The sequence below is a fragment of the Neophocaena asiaeorientalis genome, unplaced genomic scaffold, assembly GCF_003031525.2.
Source record: "Neophocaena asiaeorientalis asiaeorientalis breed wild unplaced genomic scaffold, Neophocaena_asiaeorientalis_V1.1 scaffold118, whole genome shotgun sequence".
Taxonomy (NCBI): Eukaryota; Metazoa; Chordata; class Mammalia; order Artiodactyla; family Phocoenidae; genus Neophocaena; species Neophocaena asiaeorientalis.
Genome location: NW_020175528.1, coordinates 10193783 through 10214542, shown reverse-complemented (window position 1 = coordinate 10214542; position 20760 = coordinate 10193783). Strand labels below are relative to the sequence as shown.

General features: G+C 40.2%; 1 protein-coding gene across 1 annotated transcript in view; it reads left to right on the top strand.

Moving 5' to 3' along the window:
• The first annotated feature begins 209 nt into the window (after positions 1 to 209).
• The window catches only part of ERICH6 (glutamate rich 6), a 33788-nt gene continuing 13237 nt past the window's right edge, over positions 210 to 20760 (top strand). Inside the window, exons 1-10 of the mRNA XM_024769036.1 lie at positions 210 to 489; positions 1266 to 1323; positions 5724 to 5815; positions 9848 to 9910; positions 10198 to 10253; positions 10354 to 10470; positions 13429 to 13542; positions 14664 to 14821; positions 15265 to 15335; positions 16182 to 16327. Coding sequence (XP_024624804.1) covers positions 210 to 489; positions 1266 to 1323; positions 5724 to 5815; positions 9848 to 9910; positions 10198 to 10253; positions 10354 to 10470; positions 13429 to 13542; positions 14664 to 14821; positions 15265 to 15335; positions 16182 to 16327 — 1155 coding nt within the window. The remainder of the gene's footprint in view (positions 490 to 1265; positions 1324 to 5723; positions 5816 to 9847; positions 9911 to 10197; positions 10254 to 10353; positions 10471 to 13428; positions 13543 to 14663; positions 14822 to 15264; positions 15336 to 16181; positions 16328 to 20760) is intronic.

Genomic DNA, 20760 nt, shown 5'->3' with positions numbered 1-20760 from the left:
GGTCGCTCCGTGCCTCTCCGCCCCTCCCCCCGCAGCGCCAGTCCTCCGGCCTGAAGGGTCCTGCGACTTTAATCTCCAGACTCGGGGGCCGCGCGGCCGGCCGTTGCCCAGGGAGACGGACGCACAGGAGGCCTCGCGCGCCCCAGGCCTGGACCCGCCGGTGTCCCCTGCGCTGGCCGCGATCCCGCTTCCCGCCCGCCGCGGCCAACATGCACTCGCATCACAGCTTCAAAAAGCCCGAGGAGGAATACGAGGAGGACGCGGCGGCGGCGGACCAGGATGCGGGGTTCAGCGAGGAGTCCTTATGGAAGCTTTTGGCCTTCGGAGATGGCACTGAGGAAGAATGGAAAGCCTTTCGTCCCCGCTTAGCCAGCGTAGTCAGCCCCAGCCTGAGCCCGACGCCGACGCTCAGCCGAACGCCGAGCCTGAAGTGGAGCCAGACGCCGGTGGCCAGCGAAAGTGCACCCTCCAGCACCTCCTCCCCAAAAAGTACCGCTCCCCGGCCCGCCCAACCCGTTCCTCGAAGGCTTCCCTGTCCCTAGCGGAGAGCAGGTCCAACTCCTCTAGAGCCTCCGTCTACCCGGCAGTCTGTTTCCAAATACACACAAGACTTCACACACACCCTTATCTCAGTCCCTCAAGACACTGAAGTCTTGGCTGAGCGGTTGTGATGGTCCACAGTTGAGCCTCGTCAAACTGGAAACAGGCAGTGCTGTACGGAGTGCTCATTTTATAACACTTCGTGCATTCAGTGACCGCGTCCTCTTACATTCATTCTCTCCCCCCGCCGCCCCCCTCAAACACGAGCGCGCGCGCGCACACACACACACACACACACACGCGCGCGCGCGCCCCACTCCTGAAGAAGTAGTGCTTTAAGGGCGCTCTGCTACTGAAACAGCCCAGCCAAAAATAATTCACTTTTGTGCTTAACTTCCTGGACTGAAACCACTCCAGCCACTTCCTTAAAAAGAGAGGCACAGCAGTTACTTACAGTAGATTTGTCCATCTCCCAGCATTGACATTTTGGTCAGGATCATTCTTTGTTGGGGCCGCGTGGGTTGAGGGCAGTTGGATGGACTACAGGATGTTTAGCAGCATCCCTGGTCTCCACTTCTGACCATGCCAGTTAGCCCCTACCGGGCTTTGTGACAATCAAACATGTCTTTAAACGTTGCTAAATGTTTCCTGGGGGGCAAAATTGTCCTTTTGAGAGCCACTGATTTAAAGGGAATGGCTAAATTGTTTAATGTTTCATTCAACAGGTTTTCCTAAAATACTTCAGACATTTAAAAAAGACGTGTCTGAAACGAATTTAGATAGGTAAGAAATTGTTTTCAGTGTTCTATATTATTATTTTTTGAAGCTGATGATGTTTACTTTTGGAATAAACATGTCAGGAAGTAGAGTAAAATCATCCAGGGCATTTACAACCAATTTATTCAAAAAGGTGTTTTTTAATCTACACTATTGGAGGAGATAGATAGGGTCCCTGCCCATCACCGGCTTATTATCTACCTGTAGAGATGACATGTCTACTTACTAATATAGCATGAAATCATAAATGTCATGCACACAACAGTAAGTGCTATGAGGCTTTAGGACATAAGTCTCTATTGGCTAAATTTAGGAGTGATCAGGGACACCTGTGGTGGAGAGTGGACAGTACGGTTTCTTTTTCTTGTTGTTATTGCTATTAGCCTCCAAGCACTTCTGACTATAATAGGAAGACACCAGAGAAACACATCTGGAACATCTTCATCAGTCTTCCCTGAAACCTCACACCAAACATGGGTCCACAATCTCACATTATTGTTCACCTAAGTTTTGCTTTTATAAGCAAATTTCCATTTTTAAGCAGAAAGAGAATTGTTCTGCCCCACTAATATGTTTTTATTTATCCAAGTCAACATTTTAATAAAAGATAATATATGTACATGGTTAAAACATTAAAGTAGACAAAGCTATAAAATTTAAAATTTCTGTACCCTTCTCTGCTCCCACTTCCACTCACCGGAGTTAACATATTGTTAACAGTTTGTTTTGTTTCCAGTATAATTTAAATAGCATATTTTCATTCCTTGATTTATTAATTTTTGACATAGGTACTGACTTCCCACCATGAAAGCTGAGGAACGTAACACACTACTTCCCTCCTCTCCATTTTCAGTAGTTAGATTATTTTTATATTTTCTAACCTTTAGGACTTTAAAGTATTTAAACCTCTACTTCTTGATTTATCAATTTTAGTAACTATTAACTCTATTTTGAGAAATTAATACCTTAATGCACTTCTACTTCCTTCTCTCTCTCCTCTCACCCTTTCCTCTCCCAATTAACAAATTATGTAACAGACTTTATTAAAATATATAATATATAGTCCTATAAAGTCATATTACTTTACCAGGTTTTATAGTGTTTGCATATTTTGTAATTATAATTAGCTCTTAGTGCTTTGGGTACAAGTTGATTCTAAAAATTGAAGACCAATAACCAATACTCACAATTTCCTGCTAAGAACCCAATGATGTGGCTGCATTCATGCACAAGAAAATGAAATCCTATGTCTGAAGAACTTCTCAACTCTCAGTTGTTTTTAGTTGTCTTCAATTTTTCTGAGTTGGGCTCAACGGCCATACTTTCTTGTTTTCCATATTGTTTTCTTTCTTTTATTCCTTTTCTTTTTGCTGGAGAAACTCCCCAGGTAATTATTTCATATTGATCTCATGCATAGTCAAATCTCTGAGTTCTCGCCTGTCTTGAAATTTCTTCCTTTTGCCCTCATACTTTATTAATAATATAACCTGGAATAAAAGAATAGGTTTAAAACCATTTCCCCTCAGAGCTCCGAAGACATTGCTTCATTGCCTTCTAGTATCTAGTATTGCTGATCAGTCTGATTTTCAAACCCTTCTAATATTTATTTCCTCCCCTTCGTTTTCTCTATTCTTTCCTTTGGAACTGCTATTAGCTGGCTGTTGGACTTTTTGGATATCTTCAAGATTCTTGGTGTTTACATGCTACGATGTAGCCTTTGTACAGAATTTTTTATTGGGGGATCCATATAATTTCCAAGAACCGATTCTTACTCTCTGAAGAGGTGTGTGTGTGTGTGTGTGTGTGTGTGTGTGTTTAAATCTCTTTGAGGGTACTGTTATAAAATACTAAAGTTCTCCTTTGTTCTTTGTATTTCTTCTTTTTTCTTTCAAGATCACTTGTTCCGTTTGTTTTTCTTGGTCCTTCTATTCCATGCTATGGATTGTCCTTAAGTGACTGGTAATCCTTGGTTATCCAATTGTATTTATCAATGAATGACTGATAGGTAGCTGAAACTAGGATAGAAGTCCTGCAGCCAAGTAGTTCTGTTTCCTGACTGGGCTGGCAGGGGAATGTTGACTGTGAGTCCTGCGTGGGTGGGTAGGGCAGTCACAGCCAGCTTCCTGTGGGGTGTCGGCAGGGAGCAGGCAAGGTGGGTAAGCCCACTATTACTAGTTATGATAAGGACACTTTACTGTGTGGCTGGAGTTCCTCATGTATTTCTTTCATGGGACTCTCCCTTCCTCCTCTTTCACCCAAGCCTGTTGGGTAGGTCCTGAGTAACTCATCTTGCGCTCTCCTTCTCTTTCAGACCTAAAACTTCCCCAGGCAGGCTTTTTAGAAACCAGTTCTTTGGGCTTCATCTGGAAATGAACACAACTGCTGCCAACTGCCTTGTGTAAGAGGAGAGGAAGGGGTCTGACTGGCCAGCTGTTCCACGTTCACTCCTTGAACTACCCTGATGACCATCTCCAGCCCCCTCCCCTGTGCATTTGGTCGAGTCTGGGCTAGGAGCTTCTCAGGAGTTCCCTTTGGAAGAACTTTACTTATGTCTCTTATCTTGAGCTGTGGCGGTCTCTGCTCTAGTTTTCCATCAACCTGAGGCCATGTATTTTCTTTCGAGGACTTCTTCAATATTACTTGTCTACTGATGACACTGCTCTTGCTTGTTTTCCAGGGCTATTGCTTGTTTGTGGGTTTGAAGTGTTTGTTAGTTCAATAAGATCTTGGAAGGAAGGGGAGAACTGCGTGTTCAGGTGCCATCTTGACCTGGACTTTCTATCATATGGGAACTTATCTTTCCTAAATCAAATTCTTAATTTCTCCTCATAAATCTTCCTAAGAAGATGCTTCTTCTGTACTTCAAAGCATTCTCTGGTGAATTTGGTGAGATTGTGTTTTTAAGGAAATCTGTCCTTAAAGGAAACAGAAATGCAACCAATACTGGCTCCATTTCTACTTTTAATTGCCCTATTACTATTCTGGGGCAAACTTTAGGAGGCAGATGAATCTGGAGAAGCACAGGTTTTGGAGCCAAATAGGTCTGGGCCCCATCTGCCTCGGCCATGTTTGATTTTGAGAGGGCCCCACAGAGCCTCGATTTCCTTGCCTATAGAAAAGGAATACTACCTGCTGTATAGCACAGGGGACTCTACTCAATACTCTGTAATGACCAATATGGGGAAAGAATCTAAAAAAAAAAAAGTGGAAATATGTATATATATAACTGATTGACTTTGTTGTACACCTGAAACTAACACAACATTGTAGATCAACTATACTCCAATAAAAATTTTTTTAAAAAAGGACAGGGTATACTAATTCCTACCTTGATTGGTTTTTGTAAAGATAAATGAAGTAATGTAAGTAAAGCAACTACTATGTATCTACTACAACACAGTAAGTTCTCAGGAAACGTTAATTTTGTTCTTATGCTCCAATGTCTGCCATCTTTACACAGAATTTCAGAAACAATCTTTCATGTTGGTTCAAGGGAGGCAGAGACCTAGATGAGTTATGTATTGATTTTGTTAACTACTGTATTGGGAAAACACTGAAATGTAAAATGTTGTCTAGGGATTGCTCGTCAATGTTCCTTTACTCTTGGTCCCATAACTTTTTTCCATGGGAACTTAGACAATCAGGACTCCCCCAGACACTTGTTCAGGTGGCTTCTGCAGAGGAGTTCTCAACACACAATGTTTCAAGGAACAAATCACCAAAAAAGGAAGGTGGAGACATAAGAGAACTGAGAAAGGTGAAAAAGTGACAATCCGAAAGTTGACTAAATTATTTGGGAAATTTTGTTTGATAATTTTAGAAGAGCCAGCAAACTATGGCAAAAAAAATTGAAATTCAAAGAGGCAAAGGAACTTGAAAAGCAATAGGTATTGTTTACTTTAAAAGTCAATAAATTCCTGCTTCCTATCATGTAACTAACTAACTGGTTAAACTGCTTGTGGAAAGAATACAGATTGCTTAATTACAACGCATTTAACTTCAGCCCTTTAAAAAGAGCTTGGATTATTTTAAAGCTATTTTAAAATGAACAACACGTTCTAATTTAAATTCAAGTAAATGTTTAAACACACATACCATCATCGCCGCCACCACCACCAACACACAGCACAGATAGAGGGGTAGTAATTTACTCCGTGAGAGAAATAATACGGTATTGGGAGCCTCCAGGATTGAGAGAGGAGTGCTTTGCAAAGAACAGATATGATGCAAGCACACTGTGCCTGACTTTACTGAAGACATAAGAACGGAAGAAAAGATTTCAAAGGAAAAAGAAATCAGGATCTTCTGAGAACATCTGTTATTTGATTGTTAAATGTACTAGATTTAGAAGAACTGCTAACAACTCTATAGGTATACTGAAAACTAACATTTTGTCTAAATTTCAGGGCTGTCTATCACAACCTGTATCCAAGAATTTCAACATCAGTACAAACAGAAGAAAGTTGGCTTCAGGAATTGTCAGGTATGCAGCAGCCGAGTGAGTAGTTTGGTTTTTTAGCTTTTGCTGGGACATGGGATTGTACACTGGAAAGGGCACTGGTGTAGATGGCCAGGAGAGCTAGGATTGAATCCCAGCCCCCAAACAAACTAACACCATGACAACTGGGCAAGTCACTTAACCTCATTGACTCTGTTTCTTTCTCTGTTGGCCTTAATAATCCTTCTGTAACAGGACTGTTACGACGATCAAAATGAAACTCAACATTTAAACTCCTTGGCACTGAGCCTTTAATAAATGGTAGCACCTGTGTTCACATCAAGAAATAATCTGCCATCATATTTTGAAACACATCTTTATTTTTTATTATAGAAGTAACATGCGTGCCGTTTTTAAAACATCAAACCATTAAGAAAAATATAATGTAAACATTAAGTTTTTAACTTATCCCAGTATATTCCTCAGAAGTGATCGTTATGAACAGCCTTTCCTTTCAATTTTATTGTTTTATGTTATATCACTTATTCATGAGATGTTGATTGAGCACACACCAAGTACCTGTCATAGGTCAGTTTCCTGTTCTAAGGTAACAGCAATGAATAAAGCAGACAAACCCCCTGTCTCAATGGTCTTCCATTAAAGTGTGGGAGATGGAGGTAATAATGAGATAAATGATACACAAAGTAAGTAAATACACAATATCTTACATAATGTAAATGCTAAGGAGGAAAATAAAGCAGGGAGAGGGATGGGAAATGTTGGGTAGATGGGTACAAGCTTACCCAGGATGCTGAGGGAAATCGTCACTGAGAAGCTGAAATATTCGAGTAAAGACCTCAAGGAGGAGAGAGAGTGATAATGATCTCTGGGGGAAGAGTGTTCCAGGCACAGGGAAGAACAAGTGCTTCCTTCTAGAACAAGGAGGCAGCCAGCTTGGCTGCAGTGGGGTAAGTAAGGAGGTGAGCCCTACGGGATAAAATCAGAGAGACAATGAGGACCAAATCTTACTCAATGAGAATGAAGTGGGAAGTCACTGGAGGGTCTGCACAGAGGAGTGACACAATCTAACATAAAAATTAAAAATTTGGGCTTCCCTGGTGGCACAGTGGTTGAGAATGTGCCTGCCAATGCAGGGGACACGGGTTCGAGCCCTGGTCTGGGAAGATCCCACATGCCACGGAGCAACTAGGCCCGTGAGCCACAACTACTGAGCCTGCGCGTCTGGAGCCTGTGCTCCGCAACAAGAGAGGTGGCGATAGTGAGAGGCCCGCGTACCGCGATGAAGTGGGGCCCCTGCTCGCCGCAACTAGAGAAAGCCCTCACACAGAAACGATGACCCAACACAGCCAAAAATAAATAAATAAATAAATTTTTTTAAAATTAAAAATTAGATGTATAATTAATATTAAATATTAATATAATATTAAACCTAATATTAAAAACACGTTAATTATTCCCAAATTAATCTATATATTCAATGTAATTGTGATGAAGTTTTTCAATGGAGTTTGACAAGTTGATTCTTTGGTCTTGCTCTGCAGCGTTCAAAGATAAGTTGAGGCATTTTCCAATTTTTAAGAGTTTATTTGAGCAGATGTGGATTGGAAACAGGCAGCGCCAAAGCAGAAGTGGTTATGTCCACAGACAAGAGCTAAGGAGAGGTTTTTATAGAGAAGTCGTGGGAGCAAAGCAAGGAAATCATTTGACTATAGCTATTGCTCGAGGTTGCATTACAGTAGGTCACCTACATACGGATGAGTTCCATTCCGACAGCGTGTTCATAAGTCCACTTTGTTCAAAGTCCAACGAAGTTAGCCTAGGTACCCAACTAGCACAATCGGCTATATAGTACTGTACTGTAATAGGTTTATAATACTTTTCACACAAATAATACATGAAAAACAAACAAAAAAATAAAGAAACCATGTCTAATCTCACAGTACAGCACCTTGAAAAGTACAGTGGTACAGCACAACAGCTGGCATCCAGGGGCTGGCGTCGAGTGAACAGGCAAGAAGAGTTACTGACTGGAAGAGGGCGAAGGGGTGGGAGATGGTAGAGCTGAAGGGTCGCCAGCGATAGGAGACGGAAAGCAAGCTGCAATTTCACTCATGCCAGACATGGATGGCACAGGTTCTGGTTCCTTGCCAGATTCAGTTCTATCTACCCTCTTGAAAAAAGGATCCAGCGATGTCTGGGTAGTAGCTCTTTTTTTCTTGTCATAGATGACATGGTAGCACTGGATTGCATTCTGAACGGCTGCCGCAACCTTCGTGTACCATCCTATGCCTCAAAAGCTAACAGCGCCTCCTCAAATAAAGAAAATCCCCTTGCCATCTCCTGCGTCGTGAATCTCTTCGGTTCTTCAGTTACTTCTCCTTCCTCTTGTCTCTCTTCGTCCTTTCTCTGGGCCTCCAATTCCATCAGGTCTTCATTAGTCAGCTCCTCGTGTTGCACAGCCAACAGTACTGTACAGTAAAGTACACAAAAGCACAACCACTTGTAGAGGATGCATGCACGTGACAATGTACGCCAGACACGTGAACTAATTTATGTGATTGGACGTGGGAACGCACGTTCATATCTTTGAAAGTTCGCAGTTCGAAGGTTCGTGTGTAGAGGACTTAACTGTATTTGGGAAAGCCCGGTTGGCTGTTTGCTATGAGCTGTTCTTAACCTTGAGGCATTAACCTTGAGGAACTGACTCTGGCTTAGGTTTCACTCTGCTTACGATTGGCTACCAAGGCATTAGAGCCCCCTCATCTAATGGCTTCCTTGTTTGATTACTTTAACAGCAGGAACCTAATGTACCTTTTCAATTTTTTCATATCTTTTTTTGTAGGTTTTTTTAATAGAGAACTGATAGGCACCTCTTATTAGTTTATTCCTAGGTGTTTTACAGTTGTCTTTTATTGATGTAATAATTGGAATCTTTTTTTTCCTATTATATTTTCTAATTGGTTATTGTCAATGTATAGGAAAACTATTGATTTCAATGCATTAATCTTGTATCTGATTCCCTTGCTGAACTTTCTTATTCTAATATTTTATCAGTTAAAAGTCCACTAGACAATTACATTTCCTGTGAATAACAGCAGTTTTATCTCTAATTTTTTTTACTTAGCAGTGTATCAGGGACATCTTTCCATGTCAGGAAATATTGATCTAATTCCTTGAAATGACTATGTAGTATTGCCTTATATACCTACAGTTACTGTGACTTATGTAATACATCTGATTGTTAGATGTTGCAGGGTTGTTTGGTTTGGTTTGGTTTTGTGTTTTGACCTCTTCCCTATGACAAATAATGCCTTAATGAAAGTCTTGTTCATTCGTTTGTTTGTTTTTTAATACCTGTGCTGGTATTCCTGTTGGGCAAAATGCCCAAAACGTATTTTTTAATTGTTCAGGTACTCAACATATGAAGCATGTCATTTTCTGAAGCCCATCTCTTTCTCCAGCACCAGTCCTGGCTACACAGGGAAAATGGGTCTGCCCTCTCCCTTCACCTCTGTCTCATTGTAGGTTGTTCTGATTGGTTTTTCATCATCCCAGTCCTGTCTGCTTACCTTTCCAGATATTTACTCCAAGAGGCTCGTGTGTTGATAGATGGCTGTCGTCCCCATTTCCAGTACTGCCCTGGAATCTGCAGAGGGAATTATTCTGGTGGTTTAGTTCACTGTCTTGAACTCGGAACCGCCCTCTCACCCCACGCCAGCACTCTTCTCCCTGAAAAATCTTCTGCAGAATAGCAGTCATAAATTAGACAGAACAGTAATTTTAAAAGGCAGAACACAAAAGGGTCTGCAAACCATGATTATAATCAAATAAAATATGCATTCGTGTAACATTCTAAGACTAAAAAGAAGCAAGGAAGCATTTTTTAATGTGATTCATTAGTGGTGAGTCTTCTCTGTTTGTTACTTACTGTTGACAAAATGTTATTTGGGAAAAAAATTAAAAATAAAACACAAAAAGGGCACTTATTTTTCCAAGAGGCATATTTTCTTTTCTATTAGACTCCTTTCATCCTTTGTCAGGATTGATGACAAATGTACACTCTTTTTACAGAGAAGGAAGTGCCCTCTGTAAAGAAGGAAGATGAACCTGAAAATCTACCTTCTAAGTTAAGAGGTAACTGGATGTTTGGCATCATCCCCTCTGCTGGCAAAGGCAAACTGCCCTTAGGGAACCAGCCTTAACTTGGATGGTGTCCAACCCCTTTACAAAAGAGCTCCCCTAAAAGTATATGCAAGAAGGTGGTGAAGGTAGGGTTTCAGGGCATTTAGACAGCACGTGTGTGCGTGTGTGTGTATGTGAGTGAGTGTGTGTCACGGGCTAGGATCTTCAAACTAGAGAAAATGGAATACACTGCATAAAGTTTTCAAACATTCCTTCTAAATCTGTCTTTTTGTCTTCAGCAAAATGGGTAATTAACCCAGAAGAGCCAGAACTAAATATTTTATGTGAGCTGGAGGTAAGAAATGTTTATCAGTCCAACTAGTACACTGAACTCATGGTAAAAATCACTTATTCAATCTTCAATTTTTTTCTTTCTCCCTCTTCTTAAAATTTAGTTTAAAGAAGACTTCATAACACTTTTTGAGCCCTCTCTGAGAACACTACCCAGCATCGGGCCACCATCTATTCTCACATTCAAACAAGAGAGTTCCAATTTAGGCATTAAGTTCAAGGTAATTTTCATTTATATTTCTTTTTGCTTTTACTGTAATAAGTGGTATAAAAAGCCACATGGTGATCTGCACAAAAGACAGTGAATCCTTCTACAAAAAAAAGGCAAGGAGCTCATTTACTTGGAATAGCACTTAGGGTGGCTGTCTTCGTTTCCTAGGGCTGCTGGAACAAAATACCAGTAACTAGGTGGCTTACAGCGACAGAAAAGTATTGTTTCACAGTTCTGAAGGCTGGAAGTCCAAAATCAAGGTGTCAGCAAGTCTAACCTGGAGGGGAGAGTCCCTCCTTGCCTCTTCTGAGCTTCTGGTGGTGGCCGTCAATCCTTGGCATTCCTTGGCTTGCGGCTGCATCACTCCAATCTCTGCCTTGGTTGTCCCAGCACGCTCTGTGTGTCTCTGTCCAAATGTCCCTCTTCTCCAAGGACACCAGTCATATTGGATTAGCGCCCACCCTAATGACCTCATCTTAACTTGATTACATCTGCAGAGACCCCGTTTCTAAGTCAGGCCACATTCACACGTACCAGGGGTTAGAAATTCAACAGAGCCTTTGGGGGAGCACAACTCAACCTATAACAGTGGTCATAAGGCCTGGCAGCACAGGTGAACGTCAGCTGTATTTGATCACATTAAGTGACCAATTAATGTCTGCATTCAATGGGCAAGGGAGAGGTCACCTTAGTAATTCCAACAGGATACAAACCACCCTGCTTTGCCACAGAGGTAAGGGACTGACCGGTGGTATGATTATTTCCAAACTTGCACGGCATGGCCATGTGGAGAGAGCTGCACACTCCCCAGACTGGAACCTCCTTGATTACTTCTTTTGGGGTACACTAAAGGTACAGGCTTATTCACTGAAATAAGAGACACCAATCATGTGAGGCAGGACGGCACAGATGTGTGTGCAGGAGTCGACGGGAATGCCGTGTGGATGCACCAATGTGGTTGGTGTTCATTGTCATTTTGTGCAGCACGTTGAACTATGCGATTCTCATGCCTGGTGATACATTAAATACGTCACGTAACGTAATATGAGTCAACATTTACTGTTTATATTTGCCCAGGTTTCTAAATTTTATGGTCACCTTATAGACTCTTCAGGCTGAAATTCTTTCTTCATACATAGCACCTTCCTTTTTCTGAAGCACAAAGGCTTGTATCCAGGAAGTTTCTTGAGCTCTCTTCCCCTGACACCCAGAGATGCGCCTGAACATGAGGAAGGCCTTGGGGACTTCCTTCCACAGAGCTGTCCCTACACCGGCCCCTGGACAGGGCTGGCTCCCCCTGCATCCCTGGGCCAACCTTTCAGGTCTTCTGAGATGGGCCTGGACACTGGTCTAGTTCAGGGGCAGCAGCAGCTGGTTGGCCAGCTCTCCTCTTCAGCCACAGCCTCTTGAGGTAGAAATTCCAACCCCACTCATGTCTTTTGAAGCATCTTTACTTACTTCGCCCCCAGGTGAAGGGGTGAAGGGGTGAAGGGGCCATGGGCAGAGGAGTTCACTACCGAGATGCTGGTGGCACAGTCTGTAGCTGGCCTGGCGTTGCCAAGCTCTTCCTGCCCATTCCATCATTTGGTAGCTGTCCTGGATCCGTCATCACCATCTCTCTCTCACAAGGCTTTCCTCCCTGAGTGTTCTGCTTTCAGCGATGTGCAGTACTTATTATCGGGTACTTTCCATGGCCTAATTATACTGGACTGTACTCTAGGGTCCCTGGCTGCACCGGCCATCTCAGTCACCCTTTGGCCCCAGGGCGGTCATTTTGCCAGGCTCGGAGAATGGTTTCCATGGTAACTACAGGTGCCCTGGTGGTTTCACGACATGCAGGTCATGATCTGGGTCTTTTCCTGGAGGCCTGTGCCGAGGCTTGGCTGCTCACCTGCCAGGAGCCTCTGTAGTCACAGCCATGACCTCAGATCACTAAGAGGGCCATAGTGCATCCACCCCTCACTGAGTCACCTGTGCCCGTAACTCCCAGCCTCCTCTTGTGTTCCCTAGCCTCCCCTCCCTTCCTGGATTACCTTCACAGCACAGACAGGAGAATGTGGTGCCCCAACTGGGGCCTCCCTTCAGAAAGGACTCTAATTTATTTTAGAAAGTTGAGCATTCTAAACAGTGGCCTACATAGTAATGTCAAGACTTTTTCTTAGCTGACACTTCTTTTTAAATTTTTATTTATTTATTTATCTTTGCGGTACGTGGGCCTCTCACTGCTGTGACCTCTCCCGTTGCAAAGCACAGGCTCCGGACGCGCAGGCTCAGCGGCCATGGCTCACGGGCCCAGCCGCTCCGTGGCATGTGGGATCTTCCCGGACCGGGGCACGAACCCGTGTCCCCTGCATCAGCAGGCGGACTCTCAACCACTGTGCCACCAGGGAAGCCCTTAGCTGACACTTCTTGAAAGAGTTTATGGTATTTAAACACCTTAGACCATTTACACAAAATCAAATATGTGTTATCCTTTGTGTCCCACATCTCGTCACACACTGTACATCCCCCTGCTCGACAAGGGACACTGATGTCAATAGTAAAATCATTTCTGCAACTTTCTTCTTACACTGAGGAGGCATCCCAAGGACCCACAGAGCTCCTGATGGGCTCAGCTGCACCCCAACGAACTGCACCAGACAGAGGCCTCCAAAACACCACTTCAGCCTCCCCAGCCCTTAAGAGCCCTTGAATAGAAATGATGTCTCATTTCTGGAATATACAGATCCTGCTGGCTTGGTGCCTTCTGATATAGGATCTCAGACTCCTGAAAGTTCCCTACTAACCATCACTGGGAGCCCTCATGTTGTCTGACAGGAGTTCTCAAGCAGGTTTGTACATCCCTCATCAACCCTGTTGTCTGACTGGACATTCGCTGGCCCTGTCCAGGGCTCTGGCTCCGCCTGCTCTCAGAGGCTCTGGGCCTCCTTGTGGGCATGTCTTCATTTTTTTTTTCTCCTCTCTGAAGAGAGAAGAGGAGGAGGTACCACCCACGTGTGAATTCTGTGGGAGCGATCTAAGAACATTTCTCTCCAATGTGGATCTTTCCTGTGACTACAATAGTTCTGAACTAGTAGAACATGTAAGTTCTAAAGCAGGTTCACGGAGGAAATAGTGTTACTTATAGACACTAATTTAAGCATAAGTAGTATTTTCTTCTGCATCTTTCCAATGCATTGCCTTTCTTTTTCTTTTTCTTTTTTCTTTTATTTTTTTGGCTGCACTGCGTGGCTTGTGGGATCGTAGTTCGCTCACCAGGGATCGAACCTGGGACCCTGGCAGTGAAAGCCCAGAATCCTAACCACTGCACTGCCAGAGGATTCCCTGCATTGCCATTCTTAAGAGAGTGATGTGTTAGCCGTCAGGGCAATGCAAATCATAACCACAGTGGGATACAATTTCACACCCACTAGGATGGCTATAACCCAAAAGACAGATAATAACAAGGATGTAGAGACACTGGAACCCTCATACACTGCTGAAGGGGAATAGAAAACGATGCAGCCACTTTGGAAAACAGTCGGGCAATCCTTCAAAAAGTTAAACTTACAGATACCATATAACCCGACAAACAATTCCGTTCCTAAGTATATACCCAAGAAAATTAACAACATATGTCCACCCAGAAAGGTGTATACAAATGTTCACAGCAGCGTGATTCATAACAGCCAAAAAGTGAAAATAACCCAGACATTTATCAACTGATGAAAGGGTAAATAAATGTGGGGTATCCATACAATGAAATACTATGCAGCCATAACAAGAAATGAAGTACTTATACGTGCTACGACATAAATGAAAATATTATGCTAAGTGAAAGAAGCAAGTCACAAAGTACCACATGTTGTATGATTCCATTTATATGAATGGGTACAGGTTTCAGTTTCTAAAATTGATTGTTGTGATGGTTGGAAAATTCTGTGACTATATTGGGTTGGCCAAAAAGTTCATTCGGGTTTTTCCTACAACGTTATGGAAAAACCTGAGCGAATGTTTTGGCCAACCCAACACTAAAAACCATTGACTTGTACACTTTAAATGGGTGAATTGTACGATATGTGAATTATATCTCAATAAAACTGTTACCAAAAAACTGTTATGATAGATTGTTATCCAAAACCCCATTACCATTTTTTTGGGGTTTTTTCCCTCCTGTAATTATCATCTAGGACTGATGAGATGAAAATGAACTCTGTTTTTCAGACCTCCTGTTGTAGTTATTTCCAAAACCTGATTGACTACATCTATGAGGGAAAACAAAAAATCCAGAGCTCTAAAGCTGAATTAATCTGTATTGACCCTCATGCCGCCCACGGCAGTGAAGTCGACAGACTCGAAGCAAAGGAAAAAGCTTTGCGGAGGTAACAGTGAGCCTTTGATATTGAAACTCAGATAGGCCCACTTAGTTAGAGAGTTTTTTGTAAAATGAACCTCATTTTCTCAAAATAGATAATTTTGAAGATGCATTCCCAGTGAAGAAACAAAAATTGGCCAAAGCAAACCTATTGCAATTCCTGGTGGACACTGTAAGTGTCAGAAGATTTCAGAAACTCAGTGAACTCACTGACTTAGAGTAGAAATTTGCCAATCTCAAATTCTCAGGGCAATTCAGAATCCCTATATTGGAGAAATCTATCCACTAAATATAGTAGAAACACACGCACACTGATTAAATGACTTGATTCACAAGTAATAACAGATAAAAATAACAAGGAATAGCGTTTAAACAGTAAAAATTTATAGTATACTGTTTTAAACTTCCAACGTATTTCAGACTTATGCATCATATTTTTTGATTTTGTAGAAGACAGGAGCGACGAATGGCCAAACACTATACAATATTAACAAAAGAACAGACTACTTCCTCTGAAGAAGGTAAGTTCCTTAACACTGATGTTATAGATCAGAAAGCTCATATGTTTGACCAAGAGCAAAAATTGATGTATTCTAAAAATAACATTAAAATTTTTCATTTTGGTCAATACATCAGTCAAAATGGCTCAGAAAATCCCGCTTTTCCGTCATCTGGCTTTTGAAGTTTTTAGTCTTCAGCTCACTGTTGTTATTGATTGAAATAAATTAGCAACATCTATAGAGCACTTTACAGATAGCTAGAAAGAGCTTTTGAGTTCATTGTCTCCCATTTTATCAAACACACAGTCCATTTTGTTTCAAGCTAGGATACGGAAAATCTGTCAAAAATAAATCAGATTCCTTTCTTATAGGCAGGCCCCATCGGTCAGCTGGCCAGTATAGCTGTAGTACTGGTACGACTGAAGGGGCACCGCTTTTAGAATCAGAAGTTCTGGATTTATGTCCTTGCTTTTCTCCTCATAGGCTGCCCAACTGGGGATAAATTATTTAATATTTCTGAGCCTCAGGCTCCTCCTCTATGACTCAGAGCCATTGAAAAGATACTTAGAGAAGATTTTTTTTTTCAACGAAACCCCTAGTATAAAATCCCTTGGTATTCAACTGTTTTCTACTAAACCTAAGGCCAGAAAATTCCACGTAATGAAAATCATCATTATTTTTCTTTCAACCAAATGAGAATTTCTCATTTTTTTAAACAAAAGAAGGAGGTCCTCATTTTTCTTCCATTAAAAATATGTCCAATGAATCAATGCATCCATAACAGAATTTGCAATTTCATTTTAGAAGAGAGGTTTTGGAAAGTTTTAAACATCATATATGTATTTCATGTGATTCTTTTCCCATTAGATGCAAAGCAATTTAAAACAATTTCTTATCAACTTCCCATGGATATTCCAGAAGTAGAGTCAGCTAAGGAAGAACTAACTGATTATCAACTAGACAAAAGAAATATATCCATTGTTTGTTGTGATTCTACGATAGCATGTGGAAAGGTAATTAGCTTGTAATTTTTTTTATTTGCTACTCTTTAAAAATCAGTTTTACCTAAAATTATAAAAGCTGTCATGATGAATATGGCAGCGTGGCTACATGACACATTTAACTATTTGTCAAAAAGAATTGGTATGGACTTGGCCTTTTAACTTACACTAGACTTTATAACAATGCTTTACATATGTTTTATGAGGGGGTATTTTGGTTAAAGCCTTTTTACTTTAAAATGTGATCAGTGTATAGTAAGGAACATTTGGAACCCTTTAGAAAACTAAAAAGAATGGGAGAAAATCATCAGAAGTCTCACCCACATCCCCCAAATCATTATTAATATTTCAATATTATCTAGATCTGCACTGCCCAATATGGTAACAAATACTCCACATGGATATCCAAATTTAAAATAATTAAAATTAAATAGCTTATTTAAAATAATTTAAATTAAGTAAGTAAATAAAATGTAATTCTTCAGTCATGCTAGCCACATTTCAAGTGTTAAATAGCTGTGTGTGACTAAAGGCAACCATATTGCAGGGCAGATATAGAAAATTTTTATGGTCACTACAAGTTCTATTAGACAGCACTGTTCTAGAGTTTTTAAGCATAAGTTTCTGTTAAAACACTTGTAATTATATTACACATGTAATTTTTATCCTTTTAACTTAATTATCAACAATTTTTCCATGATATTACATAGCTTACATTAACATCATTTTAATATCTATGTGCCTTTTCATATAGTTTAACCATTGCTTTCAATATCTTTGTGTATAAATTTACACTATACTAAATATAGTTCCCCAGAATAGATCCCTAGAAATTAAACTCCTGAGACCAGTTTTGTTTCTCCTGGGTGACATAGAATTTAAGGCATGGCAGTGAACTGAGGTTCTGACAGAATCAAATCCAAATCCTGTCTGAAGGAAGGTTGCTTATCTAGCCCTGAAATCACTCCTACAAATTATCTTTCAAGTTCAATTACCAGCACACAGTGAAAAATAATTAAGAACACAAGGAAACTCAACACCACAATTGAAAACTCAGAGGATTAGTATCAATAAGAGAAGATCTACAAAGACTTTGAAAACTGAAGTAATCTAACTATGTTTATGAAAACAAAAGATCAGCTTGAAGATATATGGAGGGAACAGAAAACTATAAAGGGACATACAATTGAAAAGAAAAAAATGAACTTTAGAAATGAAAAATACAAAAACTATACAAAAAAATATAAAAACTTAAAAGATGAGAGTTAAATGCAGGTTAGACCCAACTAAAGAAAGAACTAATGACCTGAAAGAAAGGTTAAAAGAAAACTATCAAAATTTACCCCAAAATTTACATGGGGGCAAAAAAAGGTAAGGAATACAGAAAAGTGTGTATAATATGAAAATAGAATGAAGGGTCTAAAATGTATTTGTTCAGAATCCCAGAAGGAGAGGAAAAAGATAATCAGGCAGAGGCAGTATCTGAAGAGAGAATGGATGATAATTTTCCAAAACTGATAAAAGAGACCTATTCACAGATTTAAGAATCCCAAGCAGGATGAATTAAAAAAATAAAATAAAGTAAAATAAAAATAAATCCTAGACACAGTATAGTGAAACTGCACAAAGACAAAAAGAAAATCTAAAGATTAGCAGAGAAAAAGAAGTCTGTTTACATTTAAAAGAGAACAGTTAGAAATCAGATAACCTCCCAACAGCAACAATGGAAGCCAGTATAATGTCTTCTGTGTGCTGAAAGAAAATAACAGTCAGTCTAGAAGCCTATACCCAGTTAAAATATCTTTCATTAAAATATGCCCCCAAAAGACATGGTCTGGCAAAACAGAGTTTGTCACTAGTAGCCTCTGACTAAAAGGAATTCTAAAGAATGTTCTTTGTGTAGTTGGATAGTATGAGATTCAAGAAAGATGAAGAGCAAAGAAAAGCGTTCATGGGATATATGTATAAACCTAAAAGTTGACTGATAAAACAATAATAATAATAATGGCTCAAGGACTTTCAAGAAACAGTATAGAGTAAAAATACTTGAAAAAATAGTACATGATTTGGCAAGAAAGCTAAATGCAATTATAGTGTTATAAAAGTCCTTGGTTTGGGAGAAGGGCAAACATAGTTTAAACTCAGACTTTGATAAATTAAGTTTGCTTGCTGAAATTTCTGGGGTAGCCAGAAAAATAACAAGTAGAGAGTATAACTTCCAAGCTATCAGAGGCAGAGCAAAAAAATTAGAATAATTCACTTTAAGTGCCCCCCAAAAGATAAGAAAGGATAAGGGAAAAGAAAAACACATAACAGAGGACAAATAGAACACGTCAAGGAATGTCAGTAGTTATATGTAAATAGAGTAAATGCTTCAGTTAATAAACAAAGAGTGTCAGACAACTTTTTTAAGGAAAAATTCCAACCATATACTGATTACAAGAGACTATATCTAAAATATAAGGATAGGGGCTTCCCTGGTGGCGCAGTGGTTGAGAATCCACCTGCCAGCACAGGGAACACGGGTTTGATCCCTGGTCTGGGAAGATCCCACATGCCGTGGAGCAACTAAGCCCATGCACCACAATTACTGAGCCTGCGCTCTAGAGCCCACAAGGCACAACTACTGAGCCCATGTGCTGCAACTACTGAAGCCTGTGCGCCTAAAGCCCGTGCTCCACAAAAGAAGCCGCCGCAATGAGAAGCCCACGCACCGCAACAAAGAGTAGCCCCCGCTCGCTGCAACTAGAGAAAGCCTGTGAGCAGCAACAAAGACCCAACACAGCCAAAAGTAAAATAAAATAAATAAAAAATAAAATAAAAGGATACAAAAAGATTAAATATAAATAAACAAAAATGATGTATCATGAAAATATTAAAGAACATCAGTGAGATAGAGGACCACTTCACAGTGACAGAAGTTTTAATCCACCAGGAAGGTATAATGTTACAAAATATGTTTCCCCTATTAACATAGCCTCAAAAAAAATAAAGCAAAATTTCACGGAAGTAAAAGGGAAAAAATTTTAATCCATAATCATAACGGGATACTTTAGCCTGCTTCTCTCAATAATTGAGAGGACTATTAGACCAAAAAAAAAAAAAGCAGTAATAAGATAGAATATTTGAACAACCCATTTAACAAATTTGACCTAATATTCATGGATTGGAAGAGTATTTAAAATATGACATTCTTCCCAAATTGATCTATAGATCCAATGCAACTGTAATTCAAATTCTAACAAGGTTGTATATTTGCGTGTGCAGGGGGAAGGAAGGTCTTGACAAGTTGATGCTAAGATTTACATGGAAATATAAAGAACTTAGAAGAGCCAAGACTTTCTTGAAGAAGAAGCCTGGGAGGGAGGGGAACACGCTCTATCAGATACTGAAATCTATTACAAAATATAGTAATTAAGACAGTGTAGTGTTGGGGCAGGATAAACAAATAAATCTATGATACAGAATAGTTCAGAATCGGATTTATGCACACACCGACTTCTGATCTATGCCAGCAGTGGCACTGCACAGTAATGGAGAAAGGAAAATCTTTCCAATACATACTGCTGGGACAATTGGATATCCATATTTTTTAATGAAATTGGAATCATACCTCACATCATATAAAAATCAGTTCCAGTGGATTAAAGACCTAAATGTGAAATGCAAAACTACAATGATTTTTTTTTTTAATAGGAGACTAGCTTTATTACTTAAGGTTAGGGAAAGATTTACTAACCAATTTTAAAAAAGCAGTATCCATAAAGTAGTTGATAAATTAAACTTAAAATTTGGGGGACTTCCCTGGTGGTGCAGTGGTTAAGACTCTGCGCTTCCAATGCACGGGGCCCGGATTCGATCCCAGGTCAGGGAACTAGATCCCACATGCACACCACAACTAAGAGTTTGCATGCCACAACTAAGCAGCCAGTGAGCTGCAACTAAGGAGCAGGTGAGCCAGAACTAAGGAGCCCACCGGCTGCAACTAAGACCTGGTGCAACCAAATAAATAAATAAAATATTTAAAAAAATTAAAATTTGGAAGACAAGCCAAGAAGGGAGATATTTTGCAGCACATATGATATACAAAGGGCTTTTATCCTAAATGTATAAAGAACTTCTATAAATCCACATGAAAAAAAAGTCTACCTAATAGAAAAATGAACTTAAAAAACTTGACCACTTCTCCAAGGAGAAAATTCAAATAATCAATAAACATATGAAAAGGTGTTCAACCTCATTAGTAATTTCCTGGGAGAGGAAAATTGAAACCACAATTAGAGATCAGTACATACGTATAATATTGGCAAAAAAAAAAATTGTGAAGTCTGATACTATTGAGTGTTGGAAAGGATATAGAGTAACAGTCCCTATTATTTGCCTCTAGTGTGAATGCAAATTGGTACAACTTGAAAATCATTTTGTCAGTACCTTGTAAAGTGGGA